The 21770-nt window shown below is 38.3% G+C and overlaps 1 protein-coding gene across 1 annotated transcript in view; it reads left to right on the forward strand.

Annotated features, from left to right (window-relative positions):
* Positions 1-21770, forward strand: part of STK4 (serine/threonine kinase 4) — a 59476-nt gene that overhangs the window by 6451 nt on the left and 31255 nt on the right. The window contains exons 3-9 of the mRNA XM_026697558.2: positions 837-965; positions 5187-5301; positions 5607-5771; positions 7930-8097; positions 10172-10309; positions 10776-10904; positions 13258-13444. Of these exons, the coding sequence (XP_026553343.1) occupies positions 837-965; positions 5187-5301; positions 5607-5771; positions 7930-8097; positions 10172-10309; positions 10776-10904; positions 13258-13444 (1031 nt within the window). The remainder of the gene's footprint in view (positions 1-836; positions 966-5186; positions 5302-5606; positions 5772-7929; positions 8098-10171; positions 10310-10775; positions 10905-13257; positions 13445-21770) is intronic.

The raw sequence follows: 21770 nt of genomic DNA on the forward strand, positions 1-21770 counted from the left end.
GTTGTCCATTTCTAGCAATTGAGGAAGTCATGCAGTGTGCAAAGCCTCACTTTCTCGGTCTGAGTTAAAAGAATGAGAGAACGCTGTAAATATTTAGAAATTTTTCTCTTATATTCAGCAATGCCATGCATGACTTAGATCACACTCTTTCCAAAAGCAAGATTAATCATGCAAAATATACTCCACAGTTCATTTCTAGTAATAAAGCAAGTCAATTAATGTTTGGGACATTTAAAGTTAAATAATGTTACTGGTAGATAATCTGTATCCCACTAAATAAAAATATTGATTAGTGATGAATATTTATGGTAACATAGTTTTTAGCTTCTGAAAACTAAAAAGTCAGCTTCTGAGAACAAAAGTTACTATTTCTCCTCCAAATATATATATTTTCCACATTAGGAGTATTAAAACAGCTTATTCCAGTAATGTTTCTTATATACAGTGGTACTTAAAGGTTGGTGAACCCTTTTCAATTGTCAATATTTCTGCATATATGATCTATGATAGGATCTGTTCTGTACATAAGTCTTAAAATTAAATAAAAACCCAATTAAATGAGCCAGAACATTGATTTTCATTGATTTATTGAGGAAAGAATCCCTTGATTTATTGAGAATAATCGCAACTTACATTTGTGTGTAGAAAAAACATTTGAACCTTTAAATGTATCCGTTTATTCGAAGTGGAAAAATAGAGCGAAGTGTTTCAATCAACGAGATGATAATAAGGTATGAGTGTGGCCACAGGGTTGTGGTACAACTAGTGGTACAGCACAATGAACAAGCTTCTTTTATTGTCCTTTCTGAGTTTCAAGTTTGGGTTTCTTGTTATAGATCCTATGGCAGCGTATTCAAAGCTATCCACAAAGAAACAGGCCAAGTTGTTGCAATTAAGCAAGTTCCTGTTGAATCTGATTTGCAGGAGATTATTAAGGAGATATCAATAATGCAACAATGTGATAGGTAAGTACCAGCACTCAGTATTTTCATTTACCAATGGGAAATCTCTTATTTCTCATTCTCCTACTGACTCTTAAAAAATTATGTGGGAGGTTATATCATCTTTTTATCTAGTTTGATGGGTGGAAAGAGATGGTTTCTTGATTATGTGTTGGGTGAAATAATGGACAGATTTATCTTTTCCCACCCACGTTTCTATGGAGATAGTGTGAAGAAATGGAATTCCTGCAGTGCTTTGTGCTTCAAAATGGCAGAAAACAATATAGTCTATTCTTTTACCTAAAGAAAGCTTTTACTGTATTTTATTTTTACTATATTGTTAATACAGTAACCAGCAAACTTCAGATAGGTTAGAAGTATTATCATATAGGAATATAACGCATAACTTTTCTCAGAGCTAAACACAGTCAGCCCACCAAGCCAAACCACACCCACCAAGCCACGCCCACAGAATTGGTAATAAAAAAATGTGAATCCCACCACCGGGCTAGGGATTACACACAGTACTTAAAACAAATGCAACCTATAATGGAGCTATTGCTTCCTGTGATTTATAAACTAGATTGCTGTTGATTTAGCCTAAAATTGCATTTGATTTTGGGCAGCTATGTCACTCTGTTGGGTGTTAGTTATCTGGTGATGTACTTACTATTCCACTATACCTCATTGTGCTGTTACCAAAGGGACCAATATCTGTACCTTTGATTTATTTCATAATTTAAGAACTTTGCATTTCTCCTTCTTAAAATTTAAGAACTTTGCATTTCTCTTTCTTAAAATTTATTCTGTTATTTTCATCCTATTCTCTAGGTAGTGGTTTTGTTCTCATTAAATACGAAGTTAAGCTATGTCTATAGCAGGAGTGTCAAACTCATGTCATCATGGTGATGTTGTGTGGCGTACTGGGACTTTTTCCCCCTTCACTAAACCGGGCGGGGGCATGGCCAGCACATGACGCATCCAGCCCACAGGCCAGGAGATTGACAGCCCTGATCTATAGCATTTCACAATCTACTAATAAAATTACTAGATAAATTTACTCTGGCAAGATTTGTTTTGGACAAACCATAGAGCTTGTTTTAAAATGCTTACAGATCAAACTCTTAATAATCTGTAGAATGTCTCAGATTGAAAAATTCAGATGAAATAAGTCTGAAGCCCCGCAATCTTTTGAGCACCAAGGATTGGTTCCGTGAAGAAAGGTTTTTCTGCAGACTGGAGCGGGTGGCTTAGTGTGCTGCCTACATACCACAGATGGGGCTTCACTTGTTTGCACGGCCTTGTTACTGGCATGCTGCAGACTGGTGCTAGTCCCAGGATTGGGGGTTGGAGACACCTGGTCTGAAGTATTCAGAATTCCATTTTGCCTTTCTACAGTTAGACAGAATTCAGCTGTCCCCCCCCCTCCCTTTCTCTTAAGATTTCTGAGAGATTAAATCAAAGTAGGAATTATATAGTTTTGCTTTTTCTTCATTAACAGTTAGGATTTTATCATTTTCACCAAATAGCCATTAAATGTTTTTTTTTTCCTTTTTACCCGTACCTGAAGAAGCCCTTTTTTGTCATTCCAAAGGTGTTTTTTCAAGAGGCAACTGGACTTTCTTTGTTTTTCCTTGAAGCTTCTTCAGCTCTTGAAGATGTTTTGCTTCTCCACCATTCAGTCAGAAATGAAGAAGCTTGAGTGAGAAGTGAAATGTTTTCAAGGAAAAGTAAAGAAAGCCAAGTTGCCTCTTGAAAAAGCACCTTTGGGACAACCATCACCTGGATAACTGAGAATCTCAATAGACATCCTTTGTGTCATTCTTGGCACCCTTTATTGACTGGCTCATTTTGAGCTTGACCTTTCCTGATACCACCTACAATTTTGGCTACCTGTATATGCTATTACTCTGCATTCTGTCCCTCAGTACTAATTCAGTATGCTCCTTGCTTAATTTTTCTAACTTTTTGGGCTGCCACATTAAGTGCTTCTGCTATTTTCCTTTGTCTGCTGGAATGAGTCTGTTGTGCTTTTAGTGTTTTATTTCTTAAGAGCACCTTTCAGGGATCCATTTTTCATTGTTCTGAATTTTTTAAATCTGAAGTTCAAGATAATACTCAGTTATATTCATCTTTACTTTTGCTTAATAGCAGAAACTATACTATCATGTAACTTTCCTCAAAGTTTCCATTATTTTCTACCAAATATTTTGTATTAGTTAAGTTCAAGATATGTTTAGCATATTCTCTTCTTCTATGTCTTCCCTCTGAAGGAGAAAGTCGTCAGGAATTTCCTGGAATTTCTGAGCATAATAGTGAACACCAGCAGGGCCTGTTTATTTTAATAAGAAATATTCACTATCCAGGACACTACTCTGGATATCTGGGCAGATGTGATATTTTTAATAAAGAATTAAATCTATCGTCCTTTTCTGTTGCTTCTATTCTTTCTGAGCCATTGAAACTTTTAGTTATTTTATTAATATCCTGCTAAACTCTAGAAAGTCTATTCTAAACACCAATGTTTTATTAACTTGGCCATATTGATCTATTTAGTCTTGTCTCATTAGTTTGTTTTGAACTTTGTAAATAAGAGAGCTCCGTTAATTTCCCACAATCCTCTTGAACTACAGTATTTTAAAAAAATACACGTGATTAAGGAGTGATTAAATGTGATTAATAAAGTGATTAAATGGTTTTTTTTTTCAGAAATGTTTAGTTTATTCAAAGAAGGTTAAAATACAAAAGCTTTAATGTTCTGTTAAAAGTCTTTTTATGGGAAATGATTTATTGGAAAATTATTGGAATATTAGATACTTAGAAATCCATATCTTTTTTAAAAGATATATATGTAAGCTTAGAAAAAATCTATTGGTGCTGAAAGGAGTTTACATGATTTAAAATAGATTAATAACGAATAAGCATAGCAATCTGAAATATGTTAAAACTGTAACACTGTCCCACTTGATTGATAATGAATTATTCCATTTGCTGAAGAAATTAAGATCCGATGAAATAATTGAAGAAAAATATTTTTCCTTGCCTTTGCCTAACCTTCTTACAATAATCCCCCCCCCCGACATCCCCAAATGCAGATTTTCACTAGTTTATAGAGGAAGCAAGAATGTGGGTGGGTGGGTGGGGGACTAGAGAGAGGACACACCTTTCCTACAACAAGAATATGTAAACCATTCATGAACCATTCATTCATTGCTGTTATTTTGAAACAACTGAAGAATTTCTACAGAATAATACATCAGAGAAACCTCTATGTGAGCTTTCACCATGTATTGGAAATGTCTTAAATGTTAGTAAGATAATAGATAGAAAATAATGAAAAATATATCTTGCACAATTTTCTCTGTTAAATATACATACATATATGTTTGTGTGTGTATGTAAGTGTGTGTGTGTGTGATACACACACACACACACACACACTGTTATAAGAAGCTAAAACATTCATACTGTAGAAGAATGTAATTTGAAAAGTTGTGGCTAATATCAATATAATGGTTATAAAAATTCTCAACTTGAATAACATTTTATGCCTGAATTGAAATATTTTATTAGTATATTCCCTGTTAAATATTGGGTAGCTGTTGGAAGTGCTGGACTTCAGAAAAAACGACTCTTCAGATACTCAGCTGTCATTTTCATAGTCATAGCTAAATAAGAGCAGAAGTTTCAAAGACTCACACCATTAAATAAAATGTTTATTGCTAATTTAGTAATTATAGCTGCATAATTGCTGCAGAATACAGGAATCCAGCTTTGCCTGGGTATATATGTATGAGAGAAAGAGATAGTCAGATGGGCACTCAAGACTGAAATCCAAGATCTTGTTCTCCTGCCCTTTCAGGATACCAGTAATTTTTGACACTGTTTTCCCAGAACAGAATGTGGAAAGTACTGTCCCATGTTCACAGAATGGTCTTGCTAAGGTCTGCAGCTTTTGAATTTTTGCTTTGCCAGCTCAATCCTTCGAGCAAGCCAGTTAAATCAAACTCTTCCACTTGCATGAGTTGCCTTGTGCAAAAAAAATGCACTCCTTTGAAATAGGAGTAGAAATACATAACTGAAAACCAGAGAATGGAATTTCATTTTTATGAGTTTATGCTTTTTCTTAAGATCCTAATACTCCCCCAATCCTAGGATTTGGGGTTAATTCGTAGCTGGCTTTTTTTTTTTTTTTTTTGGAAAATGTACACGAGTCAATTCAGTAATACATTCTGTCTTCCTTAGTCCTCATGTAGTCAAATATTATGGCAGCTATTTTAAGAACACGGACCTCTGGATAGTAATGGAATATTGCGGTGCCGGATCTGTGTCTGATATAATTCGACTACGAAATAAAACGGTATGTGCTGCTTCAGGATCTGAATAAATGCTTGAGGGGATTTTTTTGGATAAAAAGTTTGGATAAAAGTTGATGAACTTTATAAACGTTAGTCTGGTTTATTGAGTAACAAGAAAATGTGAAAGTGCAGAAATCGAACATTCCTTCTATGTTCCACTGGAAATAGTTATTACTGGAAATAAATAAGTCGCATTATCCTCTTGTAGCCTTCTCCATCCCTTATCCTAATAGAAAACATGTATTTTAAGTGACAATAATAGGGACTTAGCAATAACTTTGCTCATTTAGTAAGTTTCCTTCTACAGTTGATGGAAGATGAAATTTCTACAATAATACAATCAACATTGAAAGGACTGGAATACCTACATTTCATGAGGAAAATACACCGTGACATCAAAGCTGGCAACATATTACTTAATACAGAAGGACATGCTAAACTTGCAGATTTTGGGGTGGCTGGCCAGCTTACTGTAAGTGTAAAAACTACTGATATACCTCTTCCAATATTGTGCAAAGAATTGGTTGTTTAACAAGCCACAGTTGGCAGCATAGTAATATATTAACAATGGTTTACAAACTGTATTGACTGGATGCAAACATCACAAAATGCCAGTATTTAAATAAACATTCTAGTTTGATATATGTAAACCAAACAGTATATTTTCTGGCTCAAATGTTGCTATATAATATGAGATGGTCTCTGGAGAACTAAAAGCATATATAAATAACCTGATTTTCTAAGATTGGAAGCTTTAGATTTTTAGAAATTATTTTCATTTGAATGTATCTCTGTTGACTTGGATGTGCACAAAGCCGGAAAAATTATTTCCAACCCAGAACCATCATATTCTGGAGGTTTTGCTAACTTGTTCAGATCAGGCATAATTTAGAAAAATTGAAATTCAATTTAGATTTTGAATAAAACAAAATCCAGACAGGTTTAATAGGACAAGGTTGATGTGCGTTGTTCCCAATCCAGCGTATCCTACCAGCTTGACCATCCCTAATCTTCTCACCACTTTTTTTCTTTCTCTCCACTCTTGCTGGATTGGGAATGTCCAGCACAAACATTCTATCACCTTGCCAGCAGGGTCAGAAGCATTATCTTCTTTTCCCTGGTCTTTCTGCCTCTCTCTTCTCTTATCCACTAATATCCTTGGGTTTTTCTTTGCCTCTCCTCCTCCTTCCTGGAACAAAGTTATATGTTCCAGTGCAGGCATGAGCAACTTGAGCCAAGCTATTCTGTTCAGAGTGTTTTGCCCATCTTTACTATCAAATATTTTGAAAATCATAGGAGATGGGTTATCACAGTGGTCCCCAACCTTTTTTGTACCAGGGACCAGTTTCACCCGGGGGAAAGACACTTTTTCAAGGAGGGGGGGGGGGGGAAGAGTCCGAGTTTGGTGGCTTGCTTGCAGAGGTTTCATTACCTGACTAGATAACATCTGATGTTGTTACCTAGTCGGGTAATAAAATGTCTGCCAGCAAACCACCAAGTTCAGGGAGGCTCAGGACAAGTCCCTGCAGGATGGCTGAGAAGCCCCGCCTCTCAGCCCTGCCTCCCTCAGCCTTATCCCTCAGGTGTCTGCCTCGTTCCTCTCTCAGTCGCTCTCTCGCTCCTTCACCAGCCCAGGAAGAAACTGCTTCAAAGAAGCCAGTAGGGTGGCTTTTCCTGTCGGCGCAGCTCCTCCAAAGCGCCCGTTCACCCCCACCCCGCCGCCCGCAGTTCAATCCAGTGCTCCGTTCTGCCTGCCTGCCTGCCTTCGTTTCTGGTTGTTTCGGAGCAGCTTCGGCTGAGTAAAAGAGGCAAATAGTTATTATTCTCAGCCAAAGCTACTCCGAAACAACCAGAAACGAAGGCAGGCAGGCAGGCAGAACGGAGCACTGGATTGAACCGCGGGCGGCGGGGTGGGGGTGAACGGGCGCTTCGGAGGAGCTGCGCCGACAGGAAAAGCCACCCTGCCGGCTTCTTTGAAGCAGTTTCTTCCTGGGCTGGTGGAGGAGCGAGAGAGCGACTGAGAGAGGAACGAGGCGGGAGGAAACCGAAGCCGCTGAGCCGGAGAGCAGGACAGGCTTTGGTTGCTTCCTCCCTCCCCTTCTTTCATTTGTGTCCTTGATCCCTGATCCCAGCAGCATTCACTGAAGGCGAAGAAAGCCGCCATTTTTATTTTATTTTTATTTTCTTTGCGGCCCGGTACCAAATGATCCACGGACCGGTACCGGTCCACAGCCCGGTGGTTGGGGACCCCTGGGTTATCATATTTCTATTCCACTTTTTCTTCTGTACATGTAGCTCAGGGCAACTAACTTACCTAATATTCCTTCTGTTTTCCCCACAACATTAACCCTGTGAGGTGAGTTGGACTGAGAGAATGACTGGCCCAAAGTCATCTAGCCAATTTTCTTGTCTAAGAGAGGCCTAGAACTCATAATCCCCTGATTTCTAGAAGAGCACATTCACCAAATTGATGCAGGAATATTTAATGTAGCTTACAATATCTGTAATTATAAAGTTGCAGTATAGCTGTATACAGAATATTTGAAAGTATTTGAACAATTGATCATAATATGTTTTTACCAGATTCCTTTTAAATAGCTAATTTCTTTAAAATTTGTCTCCCTTCATAGGATACTATGGCAAAAAGAAATACTGTGATAGGAACTCCATTCTGGATGGCACCTGAAGTGATCCAAGAAATTGGATACAATTGTCTGGCAGACATCTGGTCTCTGGGTATCACTGCCATTGAAATGGCTGAAGGAAAACCTCCATATGCTGATATTCATCCAATGAGGGTAATTGGACCAAGATAAGAGATGATTGTAGCTTTAACACACTAGTAGAGACCTAGTTCTCATTATCTTTGGTTTGATCCTACTTTGCTAGATAAAGTCTCTAAACATCAACTTAATAAAATTCCACATGCATGATGAGGATTTTGTGTGTAGTAAATTAGATTTGCCTAACTTTTTGCAGGCATAAAACACAAACTAAATTTGATTACTAAATATGTCTATGCACCATATGCTTAATAACTTCTCTCATCATGTTAAAAAATGAAGTTTACTGTCTATTCTTAGAATAGCTATAGTTATTCAATAGCTATAGCTATATTCCAAAAAAATTAGGGCCTGCCTGAAGCCTCTGGTTCCCTTCCTTTGTGATCAGCAGTACAGGCAGTCTCATTGAATGATCACACATTCACTTATGACAAATCCTTGTAGTTGTGGTAGTTGCAGTGTCCCTGTGGTCATGTGGTTGTGATTTGGGTGCTTGGCATTCAGCTTGCAATTATAGTGTCTCAATGTCCATAGTCACGTGATTGCCAATTGCAATCTTCACTGCCAACTTTGGACAAGTAAAATCTATGGAAAAGCTGGAAGAAGATTGCAGATGATGATCATGTGACTGCAGGATGCTGCAACCACATGGGATTTACCTAATGCTGGCAACTAGGACTGCTGCAGCAGCTGTTGTTAAATCAGTGTGGTCACGTGACATTGCATGTTAAGATCATATCACTTAGGGATGGAGTGCAGATCCCAGTTGCCATAATGAAGTGAGGACTACCTACATAAGTGAAACATCTATGTGTTTCTGTTAAGTCTTCTTAGAGAATAAAATGTTTATCATTTTCAACTCACTTTAAGCAGGAAGTTGGATTCAGTAAAGTTCAAAATTATTTGAATGCAAATCCATAAAGTAGCCCATGTTGAAATATATTGTAGTCATCATCTTTTAACAACCGCATAATCCCTTGCGTGGTGGAAGTCTGGGCAACTGAATGGAGCTAAGTGTTTGCCAGCTGGATGCCCTTCCTGTCGCCATTGCGAAGTTATATTCAACAAATATATTCTCAACGTGCCCAGAGAGAGAAATACCTGCCTCTATGAAGATTGAACTCACAGATTGTGAGGCGAGAGCTCCATCTCTCGGCCACCGTACCACTCACTTGAAATATATTGTACTGCTGTTGCTAATTACAGGTAGTCCTTGACTTTCAACTACAGTTGAGCCCAAAATTTATGTTGCTAAGTGAGGCATTTGTTAAATGAATTTTGCCCCATTTTATGACTTCTTGATACATTTCTTAAGTGAATCACTGCAGTTTTTAAGTTAGTAACACTGTTGTTAAGTGACTGTGGCTTCCCCATTGACTTTGCTTGTCAGAAGGTAGCAAAGGGGGATTACATGACACCAGCACATGCATAAATATGAACCAATCGCCATGTGTCTGAAGTTTGACCACATGACCATGGAGATGCCACAATAGTTGTAAGTGAAAAATTGCCATGTCACTTTTTTCAGTGCAATTGTAACTTCAAATGGTCACTAAATGAAGTGTTGTAAGTCTAGGACTATCTGTATACTGAAACTGAGGATGAAGACCACTAGAACAGCTTTTCCAATCTGGACCATTCAGATAGTTGGGGTGCCATTGCATTTAATATGTTGCAGAAGACTACAGGAATGTCCAGTTTCAGCCTTATGCTTTGAAACAAGATGTTGCTATCCTTTAATATTTTCTGTGAGGCCAAGGATGACATGGGTGACATTAACCCACACCCATTTCACATGTCGGCAGGGTTTGAGTTCTTGATAAAGTTTTGTATTGTTTTTGAATACCTATTTCAGGATTAATACTATAATTTTCATCCTTTTCCAACTTCATTATGGCAGAAAATTGTGCTAGCGGTGTTAATAGTTGTGATAAAAAAAAATAGCCACATGAAGTTGTAGTCCCATTTTTGTCCTACAAAACGATAGGGACGTTTTGGCCCTTTGGGCTCTGATAAGTATTTTTGTTGTGCATCTATTTTTTGTTATATAACATGAGCAAAGGGCAAAAACCAATATTGTTATTTGCAGGCAATTTTCATGATTCCAACAAATCCACCACCAACATTTCGAAAGCCAGAACTATGGTCAGACGAATTTACAGATTTTGTAAAACAGTGTCTTGTGAAATGTCCAGAACAAAGAGCCACTGCTACGCAGTTGCTTCAGGTTAGTATCTGCTATTCTGGAATGGAAGGAAATATGGAGCTGTTGCCTCCACATACATGTTTGGAGACGTTAACAAAGTAGAATTTTCTTCTAAGCTTTTAATGGAGGATGAGAAGAGAATGAGAAGCTTTCCTTTTTTGGGGTGGGTGGGTGGGTGTCTTTTCAATTTCATTTTACCAAAATTTGAAAAATTGTGCGTCTGAATTTTGCTTGGGGAGTTTGGGAGTTTCCAAAGATTCTAAAAGGGTCTGACTAAATCTTGCAGATTGGACCTCTCTGTTCTAGAGTACTTCTAAAGTATTACAGAATAGCGTATCAGTTTTTCATTTTCTGTATAAGTTGAACAAAATTGACCTGGGTGGTTTTGCATTAAAGTTACTAGTAGCATTCTCTTTAGAGGTGTATGAACATAATATTGGGTTCTGAGTTTAACTTTTATGTTAAAAAATTAATATCTGTTTTTCAGCACCCATTTGTAAAAAATGCCAAAGGAGTTTTCATCTTGCGAGATATGATTAATGAGTCAATGGATATTAAACTAAAAATTCAGCAAGCTCAACAGCGTGACATGTTTCATGATGATGAAGAAAATTCAGTGAGTGCTACAGCCATAACGTTTTCTGTAGTAGCATTGTAAACTCTTTTTTCCCATACTGTTCACTCTATTAATATTTATTTATTGCTAGTATTTGTGTGCTGATCTGTTCCAACCAGTTCTGAGTAGTATCTAGCATACCCTGAAAATTAAAAACAACACAGTAATTAATTTAGAATAGAATAACAGAGTTGGAAGGGACCTTGGAGGTCTTCTAACCCACCTCCTGCTCAGGCATTTCTTAAATGTTTTAAATTAATTTCTTAAATGTAGAAACTTTTCCTTTAAAAAAAAAAATCACCTCTTTGAAGGTGAAGCATCAACCGACTGTAAGATGAACTTACTGCAGTCTTTCCCAATGTTCTGGCCCTCACCCTCTTTCCTTCCTATCCTATGAAGAGAAATAATAGGATCATTTCTTTGTGAATAGTAGGTGATCGCTTGACCCCTCTAAGGCCTTTTGTGTATTGGGAAAGATGAGATATTGGCAGGTTCCGTGAAACTTCAGAAAGCCAAGGCTCATTCGCATAAGGCACCTGAAGAAGGAGCGCGTGAATGATGCTGTGAGCTCCCAAAGGAAAGATGGGTATAATCTATTAAACAAACGAATAAACTATAGTGGATGGACAATTATCGCACTTAGGAAGGCAAGGTTTTTGACACCTGTTTTGGACTGTGAGCGATCTATCAATGATATTATCTACTTCAGAAGTATTTCATCTTCTCAACTAAGTTTGCTTTTTTCTCGTATTTTATTTTTCTAAATATGGAAGTCATTTTATTGATCTTTGTTAATTTCTCTAATAAAGAAGGTGGAAACTACTTCAAAAGGTAGCATTTACTGCCTCTCATAAGTTTGCTGCTCCTTTTTGTTTTAGCCATCCTAATTTATTGCCTGTGGGTCATTTTGATATATTGAAGCCAGTTGAGAAAGAACATGGTTGCTCTGTTAAAATGTTTCTCTGCTGTTCATTAGACATGATTTAAGTTTCTTAATATCTCTAGCTCCCTTGCCTTGCATTTTTGATGTTTAATGATAGAATTGTGTGCCATCAAATTAGCATCAGTGATCACATAGATCAGGGGTCGCCAACCTTTTGGACCTCAGGCACCACCACACTCATAATTTTAAATCCTACAGACCAGAGACCCTGGGAAAATCCCCAAAAAAGTCTGCAGGAAAATTCCCCACCCCGTTTTCCTACCAATCAATCATTCTTTATTTGGGATCACAGGATACCGTCTCCAGCTCTGTTCTCAAAGGAAAAGAGAGAGAGAGGGAGTTTTGGCTTCATGCAAGGAAAGCAGCAGAAGCAGCAGAAATCCTTCTTTTGCTCCCCCAACCTCTGCCAGAATGGTGCAGCCTTTTGGAGCAGGATGCCTTGCAGGGTCCCAAAGACTCATTTCTGACAGAGTTTGGGAGAGAGAAAGAAAGACTTTTGCTGCTTTCCTTGCGTGCAGCCAAAAGCAGAAGAAGAAAGAAGTGGAAAGAAGCAGCCTGGTGACCAGGCCAAGTGCGTGGGGCGAGCGGGCAAGTTCCCCCTCTCTTCCCTTTCCTCTTCCCCTCACTATCTCGAGTTATGCGCAATGCAAGCCTTGTGTTCCCACGGGCTTTGTGGGCGGTACAGCCTTGTGTTCCCATGCAGCCTGTATTAGTTAGTTAGTTTACTTTATTGTCATTGTACTTCATACAATGAAGTCACACACCATCTTCAGTGCACATCATGACCAGGAAAATAAACACACACACCCTTCACACTCTACATTAATTCCTTTGGGAGTGACTTTTCTCTGAGGACCACCAAAATTTTATTGTGGACCACTAGTGGTCCCCGGCTCACTGGTTGGTGACCACTGACATAGATCAATTTCCTCCAAGATGATGTGTTCCCAGCCATGGTCCTTCAGGTCTTCCAATAGTGTACCCATTGCCACTGTAATTTCAACCACGTTTCTGGTGGTCATTCTCTTGTCTTTCCTTCCAGTTACAACAGCAGTGAAAAAAGTGACTTATGACCATTTTTCACAGTTACAATCCTTGTATTGCTCCCATGATCATGTGATCAAAATTCAGAAGATTGGCAACTAGTTCATATCTTGGACCGTTGCTGTGCTTTTGGATCATGGGATCAGTTTTTCCAACCTTCTGACAAGCAAAATCAGTGGGGGAGCCAGATTCACCTAACAGCTGGGTTAGTAACTTATCAGCGGCAGTGATTCACTTAACAACTGTGGCAAAAATAGTCGTAATGAATGTTTCAGTGGCAATTGAAGAACCATGATGTTTTGAATGATTCTAGACGATTGGAGTTACCTTACTTACGTTAGAAGTATTTTTTCTCTCTCAATGAAGGAAGAAGATGAAATTGATTCTAGGACCATGGTTCGAGCAAGGGGACAAGAGATGGGTACAATCAGAGCTGCTTGTGGAATGAGTGAAGGTGCCAATACCATGATAGAATACAATGACACTTTAGCATCACAGTTAGGAACAATGGTCATAAATGCAGAAGATGAGGAAGATGAGGGGACCATGAAAAGTAAGTGCTTTTTAAAATCATTATTCAGCGAAATCGGGAAAAATGATGCTCAGGAATTCAATATAGTAAAAAAAAATATTAAAAATGTATTTCCAATAAAGGTGATAATTCATGTAAATTTGGTTGTTTCTACGAGGTAAGAACTTTCTTGTTTTAGAAGGAGGTACTATAGCCATTGGTTGTCCCACTTGGATGCACAAATGTAATTGGTCTGAAGAAGACTTTATGAATTAACTTGTTATGTAGCAACAGTGTACAGTAAATATGGTGCTAGCTGTTGAACCAAATCATTTGCTGTATATATTTGTGAATAAATTTAGAATTTTTAATGCCAAAATTCACCCAAAATGTCTGGTTAGGTTTATATACGATACATATAGTGACACTGTTTATAAGTACCTGTATTTTCCATAGATGTATGTGGATAACTGATCCCTGAATTTTTAACTAAAGTGCTATGAAAAATGCAGGTCAGCTTAGTGGCACATTTGTGATACATTTTGATTAAAAAACTGAGGGTCGGCTTATCTACAGATGGGTTTATACATAAGCAGGCATTGTATAAACAATGTTATCATTACAGTAAAACATTCTTTTTCTCAGTTTAATACTAGCATAGCAAATGGCCTCAAAGGACCCTTTTGGGTGATCAGGTTATATTTTTCAAATATCACCCATCTCAAAAGTGCTAGCGAGAGGACTATATTTGAAACAGAGATGTTTCTGGGATATTAAGTGTCTTCTGGCAACCTGGTTGGAAAAGCATCAGCTTGTAGTTGTCATTGCTGCCATTATATGAATTTGAGGTATGATGGAACTGAAAGGGTTCTGCCACTATCCTATATCCTATCCTAACTGGCCTGGGGAGGGGCAAGACTTTGTGTGGCTTTTGAGGTGATGGCCTGCTTTGTATATTTGCGATTTCAAATAAGAAAAACTAATTGGATAATGCAGTTAGTTGCTGTTCTAACTTCCTGTGGGCTTCCCCCTCCCCCACATAGTTTGGATTCTTCTAATTGTCTTTCCATGGGAAAATTTTAGAATTTTGTTATTTTGACCTAAATGGTTTTTATAATGACAGACAGGCCCATGTTTATCTTACTCAATGATTGGAATCTCTGTAGAGGGTTTTATTACTATGAAAATAAAGTTTAAAAAATCATTTAGTAATTTGTAAAGTGTGTAGTTGTATCTGCTGGTTTTTGTTTAACATACTTGAAATTTTGTTAATACCATTGTATAAATGAAAATTCAAAGTAATATTTTACTTTCATTATATTGTTCATATTCCAAAAAATATTTCTAGCACTAGAAAAATAACATCTGGATAACATGATAACATCCCCAGAGGGGTCAGGGCTAAACATTTTTTCAGTTTGCTATGCTTTTAAATGTTTTTTAGTTGTGAGAAAGAAAGCAGGAGGCCTGTAGTATCAATTTTTATCATAAGTTTCTGATTGCCCCCATTCTCTGCTACCAAGTGGTGATAAGATTTCAGCCTTTAAAAAAAAACATTTAGTGTGTATGTTAGGATCAAAATAGTAGAGGCTTTCTCTCCACTTGCATTTCCATTTCTTTTGAAGAAAAGAAAAAATATTTCTGAAATTTGGCCAGTTTGCCATAGAAGTTTGGAATGCTGGAGATAAAATCATGAAATTCTGAGGGCCATTCGTTGTTTAGAAGTACAAGAGGCTAAATAATCAGAGCTAAGTCCGAAAAATATGTCCAAAGCTGAAGAAACCCAAGCATCTTGTGAGTTCAAGCTTGAGGAGACATAGGCATTTGAAGAACAAGTCATCCCTTGAAAAGGGGCCTATTGGGAATCAATCCTTACTGGGAGAGTTTCCTCTGGAGAATGCAATGATTGACAGCATAAAAATGGTCCTAGCAGTTCTCAATAAGGCACAATTCTAAACAAGAATAAGGGAAAATAATAGTTGTGATTATTAAGAGACAAAGCAACCACAATTTAGCACATCGTATTTTAGTTTGCTGTTTGTTCTCTCAGCCAATTCTGCATGGTTAAATTATAGATCAATAAACTTAGGAAATCAGGTTGAGAAAATATTGATTAAATTAACCATGCATAATAGGGTCAAATGGACATAGTGTGTTTCTTGACTTACTCATATCCCAACTTGCAAAACTAATAGTGATCATGAGTTCTGCTTTGAACTCTATACTAGGTGCTGTTATATCTCATTGAATATCGTACATGTATTTTGGATTGTCTACCATCTGTTGATTTTGTTGCATGTTTCATGAATTCATGACCTGATTTTTGGCCCATGTAGAGCCAAGGTGATACCAGAGACTGGCAGCTGGATTATTAATCTTCTACTCAGGTTATTCTACTTGGCATTAATTCTTTGAAGTATTAATCCACCTATGTTGCACAACCAGCATTTGTAATCACCATATCTCTGTATTTAATCTGATTTAAATAAGGAAAAGCCCAAGCTCTTGAGTTGTTCAGGGATCATTTCTCGAGCCACTCAAAGTCTGGGTGCCCATCATGTTCACCAGAAACTGGTAAAACAACTGCATTTACAACGTCATCTGGGTTCTATTTTCATAGTTCTGGAGCTTTTACTTTCATTAGTTCTAGCTGATTTGTCTCTTTTGATGACTGTTCTTTATCTTCCTTTTTGTTTCCTCTTGCATTTTCTCAGTTCTGTAGTTGTCTTAGTTGTATTTTTACTCCATGCCCTTCTATTTGCAGAATTTTTGGCTTTAGAGTTATAATGGTACTGTGTTTCCTTGTTAAATGTTTATCTGTTTGTAACTAAGGCATCCAGTTGGGTATGAATGTTACTGATATTATATTACTAAGATTGTCATTAAGATAGATGGTCAGAATGCATAATAAGTTGTAAAGCTTAATAGAAAGCAAAAACAAAAAATAATATTCAGCTATCTGAATCTGCCATTGATCTTAATACAAAATTTAAGCTTTAAATAAGGAAAAGCTGGTGTGAGTAGCACAGATATTAGCGATGGTTACCATATAGATAGAACATTTACAAATGCTTATACCACAGGTGGACATGGATATAAAATGCTTGCTTAGACTATGCTGATTACTTCGTCCAGGTTGAGAACAAAGCATATGTTCTCAATAAAGGCCTTATTAAACATTTATTTTCAAGTACTTATAAGAAAGGAATTTAAGATGGAATATTTTGTCTTTTCTGCTATAGGAAGATTTTTTTCCCTTAAGTCCAGGGTTTCTTTTTGGATGTGTGTTATTTCAGTGACAAAAAGTACAACTGATTTAGACAAAAGAGGAGGCTCTTGATTTAATTGTTTTTCTTGGCCTGTAGGACTTTTACTTCTAAATACGATATGTGCAGTCTGTATGAAAACTTCCTACTTTAAATTAATAGGGATTGTACTGAGATGTGAACTTTAGTGTAATTTTGTCATAATATTATCTGACTTTTGCAGAAAAAGTGATGCAGTGAAGCATCAACTAAAAGATACAGCACTGAGAGCAGTTAATCAGAAGGGGGAGCTCCAACATAGCTTCAAATGATAGATTAGTAGAAAGTTGATTCAGAACTTCTTTTTTCCTTGGTGTTATGAACAGTGTTAAAAACAATTATACTGAATTATTCTAACGATTGCCTAAGATTATTTGGTACACATATACAGTATGTCCCTAATATTTATTTATATTGTCAGGCTTCAAAACCCAAGAAAGACGCACAAAATTACTTCTAAGCAGTTTCCTTGATTGTTTTTCGCCTTATAGACAGAAATCTTGCCAAACTAAAGCAAACTATTTGCATCATTAAAAATATATTAAGAACTTTTAGAGAGGAGCTGTCTTGAAGCTCTATCTTCAACTAAATATCTAGCTGACTCTTCCTCTTCTGGAATGCAGACACTCCCTCCTGGAATCCAGACTAAATTCCACCACATATACCAATGACCCCCAACCTTTTGGGTACCAGGGAGAGATTTTTTTTCCGTGGATTGGAGGAGGTGTGGTTTCATGTGCTGCCTGCATCCCATGGACGAGGCTTCACTTGTTTGGGCAGCCCAGTTTCTGGCATGCCATGGACCAGTGCCAGTCCACATACTGGGGGTTGGGGACTCCTGACATAGACAATGTATAAATGAGAGACTAACAGAAATGTCTGTGTTAGTATTACAATCATCAGGAAAAAAAATTCTGAGTTTTCTGTCATGGTAAATCTAGGGATATATAGTTATTTAGCTGCAAAGCAGCAAAGATGCTTCAGTGAGGGTCTGGGTACATGTGTCTGGGCTTCTTTACCTGCACCTTTTCCTGGGCTCACCCTTTAGATGCAGGTCCAGGAAAATATGCTTTTAATGAGTTGATGAATGGGGATGGGTGGGTGGACAAGGTTGCACTTTGTTGACATCTCTCAAATACATATTTCATAGCTGTTACTGCTTCTTTAAGAGATACTGGCAAGTGAAGCAAGCGAAACCCCGCAACTAATAGAATGTGAAAAGATTCATAAACTGAGAAATAAAATAACAAAAAGAAAGAAGCTTGTGGCATAGATGTGCAAAGAGATGTGTGAATGTGTGGAGACAAATACGCACAAGGAGCAGTTTTCAGGAGAATGAGTTAAAAAGGACACATCCACCAATGATATGAATTAAAACTGGAACCTGGTTTACTAGTATTTCTCAGCCTTAGCAACTTTAAGATGAGTGGATTTCAATTCCCAAAATTGGCTGGCTGGGGAATTCTGGAAGTTGAAGTCTACTTATCTTAAAGTTGCTACAGTTGAGAAACACTGTTGAACACAGTATGTAAAGAATGTTTACTATTACTGTTTCCTATCTCTTGAAAACCAATATCAAGCTGACCTTGCAGTTGTCTCTGTGGCCCTGAAATTTAGGGAAGAATGCCATTTTTTTTGCAAGTTGACTTGTGCCAAATTCAATACATGGAGTGCTCCACATACATTTATTTCTAGAGCTCTCTTTTTCTGCTTATCACTTCTGCAGTAATAATTTTTCTTTCACATTTCATTAATTCATTTAGCTGTAAAAATTTATCAGCCTTGTATAGGATTCTTCATGGGAAAGGGTTTAATGATCACTATAACTAAATGGTGTTTTAAATGCAGTTGAATTGGGATCATTAATATCCTAGAGTGGCTCATATTTCATGCCTGCTATTAAATAGTAGCAACAAATTATAACCCATTTCTTCATAAAATAGGTATGAGATAAAAGTGATACATGCCATTTTTTATCGGTTGGGCCTTACAATGGTTTTTTTCTTCTTAGATATATTTTCAGTGAAAATTTTATTCATCAGAAATATTTTCTATCCTTGTCTGGCATTTTGTGTTTGGTTCTAATTGGTTCCTGTAAGCCTATGTCCTCCATGATTATGCCATCCTTAAATCTATTTTGATGAATAGATATAAAAACATTTAAAATAGAGAATGTTGAGAAGTAAAACAGATCTAAACCAAAAAAATGTTCATTGGCATTATTTTTTAGCTATTACTTGGACCAAGAGATGGAATATTTGCTAGTACTTTTCTTTTCAAGGTCGGGATTTGAATAACATTATTTCATATTTATTGGTTTTGGCAACAAGGCATTTCAATGCTTTTTACTTCTCTGAGTGAATTAAAATATTTGCTTCCTCCCAATAAGTATTATGTTTTGAAAAAATAATATAATTTTTATTGCCATGAATTAGGATGTTCTTTAGTTTCATTTTTAATGTTTACCATTGCCTCATATTACTAATATGCACCAGGAAAAAATTAGGGGAGCATCCCATTCTTTCAATGCGGGTAACTACAATCTGGGTGTTAAAACTACTCTTGGGGTGTTTTAAATCTATAGGATTGAACATCTCAAAAAAAATGTGGCATTTTGATCCAGCTTTTCCCTGAACTCCAATTTAGATTCCTTTCTATGTGTGGAATTTTGCCATCTTACTCTGATTTTCTCTGTACTAAGTATGTAGTTCACAGTGATCTTTTTAATTTTCATGTTTTTATATCAACATCCTGTGCTTACAGTGGACATTCAGACTGGAGAGATTGTAACATCACAAAAGCAGCAAATGTGCAAATTTCAAAGTACTGTTTTTATTGTTGAGCTTAGAGACAGAAATGGTTTATTTTTTATTTTTGTGTGCAATTCCTGAATTGCACAAAGATTCTTTTTCAAGAACCCTTTCATAAGCTAATGGTTCTATAGTATCAGACGATGCATCGCTCCCATACATAAAATGATGACCTTCAGTTTTCACTGTACATAAACTTATAGCTGCTATTTTGGATATGTGGGAATGACGTTAGGAGACAGGAGGAAGAGTTGCAGTCCACAGAAGATGCGAAGGAGGTGTGGGAAGTCTCTCAGAAGAGACTCTCTCTAGTTCTCCAGCATGCCTTTGGGATAATCCACACATATGGGTTGAATCTGCCTTTCTGCCCAGAGTCTGAGTCATCAATCTTTGCCACACTTCTTCCTGTTGGGGCAGGAAGCCCCCTAGTTCCAGTCACGACTCAGTCTTGGCCCTATAGAGATGTGGCAAAGGTTGGCTCCAACAATTTCAGCAGAATGCAGCAGTTTAAAATGTGGATTCTCCCAAAGGTTTGCAAAAACTCCCTCAAAGTATCCAAATCATCGTAAATAGTCAGCAATTGGAACTTCTGCCTGCTCCATTTTTCACAGCCCTCCCCAGGGCCGCTGAAGCTGCAATTGCCCCCAGTGCATCCTGGAGCTCCCAGGCTTAATTGGATAGCTCCAGAGCAGCAGCTTTAGTTTTCAAGGTCTTCAGCTGATTTTTGGGGCAGGCGGTGACCATTTTGGCCACATGGCGAGTTTTTCAGGCTATCCAGGAGACTGGTAGGGCTGCCATTGCACTGCCACAACCCAGGGAAGGCTTCCAGGCCTGGAATTTCCCTTGGAGCAGCACGATTGGAGGATTGAGAGAGCTCTCCTCCCTGCAATCTGGGCATTAGCAGCATGCCTGACCAAGGCAGCATGGAACCCATGAGTGCAAAGCGATCCAACCTCCAAGAATCACGTAAGGAGAAAGCTCATGGACACGGCAGTCCAGCATTTGCTGGACATCCAGGCCATCGAGCCGGTACCAGAGGGGGTACAGGTTTTACTCCATTCTATTTGTACTTCCCAAGTCCTCAGGGGTGGTGGTGATGGAGAGCGATCCTGGATCTCAAAGATCTCATTGCTCATTTAGAATACAAGAGATTCAAGGTGCAATCTCTGCAGTCCATCTTGGAGAGTGTGGGGGGAAGCGATCTACTAATGTCCATCAATCTGACAGAGGCTACCTCCACATCCCCATCTATCCCTCCCATCGGAGGTTTCTCAGGTTCTATTATGCAGGGTACCATTATCAATACAAGGCCCTGCCTTTCGGACTGTCATCGGCCCCCAGAACCTTCACAAAAGTTCTGGCAGCACTGGCCGCGCACCTCAGAACAATTCCGGTGTGCGTCCAGTGCTATCTGGATGACATCCTAATCCAGTCCAGCTCCAGCCAACAAGCCAAATCAGACCTGACTTACACAACCCAGGTTCTACAAGACCACGGATTTTCAATCAATTTCCAGAAAAGCCAGCTGATACCTTCCACCCGCCTCCTTCATCTGGGCACGGTGATAGACACAAATCTATGCAAAGTATATTTATTGCAGGAGCATCAGGACAGTTTCAAATCCTTGATTGCACAGGTCACAGTGGAGCAAGCAGCTCCCTTGGCAGTGCTTTCCCAGCTTCTGGGAAAATTAATCTCATGTATAGCCATAGTACCATAGTCCCGATTGCACCCCAGACCTCTCCAATGGTTCCTCCTACCATTTCAGAGGACAGGCAACAGCACCTCCAACGTCAGGGTCTGACTCCAGTCAGATGTCCTTAGATCCCTCAGGTGGTGGGTTTCCCCAGCAATCACCAGGGGGTCCCTATTCAAAGAACCCAATTGCATCACAGTCACTTCAGATGCAAGTCTGTTGGGATGGGGGGCCCATCTACAGTCCCAGCTCGCGCAGGGTCAGTGGTCCACAGTGGACCTTCAACACAACATAAACTGGTTAGAACTGAGAGCCATTCACTTAGCTTTCAAACACTTCCAAAGCACAGTAACCAGCCAACACGTACTGATCCTAATGGACAAGGTGGCAGCCAAAGCACACATCAATCGCCAGGGAGGGACCCACTCCAGATCCCTCATGTCTAAAATGAAGTGACTGGGAACCTGGGTGGAGATTGTCAATCAAGGCAGACCATATCTTGGGGATAGCAAATGTCCAGACAGATTACCTAAGCAGGACCTGGGTGGACAACTCTG

The sequence above is a fragment of the Pseudonaja textilis genome, chromosome 3 (assembly GCF_049901715.1).
Source record: "Pseudonaja textilis isolate UNSWEBS1 chromosome 3, rPseTex1.2, whole genome shotgun sequence".
In the NCBI taxonomy this organism is placed as follows: domain Eukaryota; kingdom Metazoa; phylum Chordata; class Lepidosauria; order Squamata; family Elapidae; genus Pseudonaja; species Pseudonaja textilis.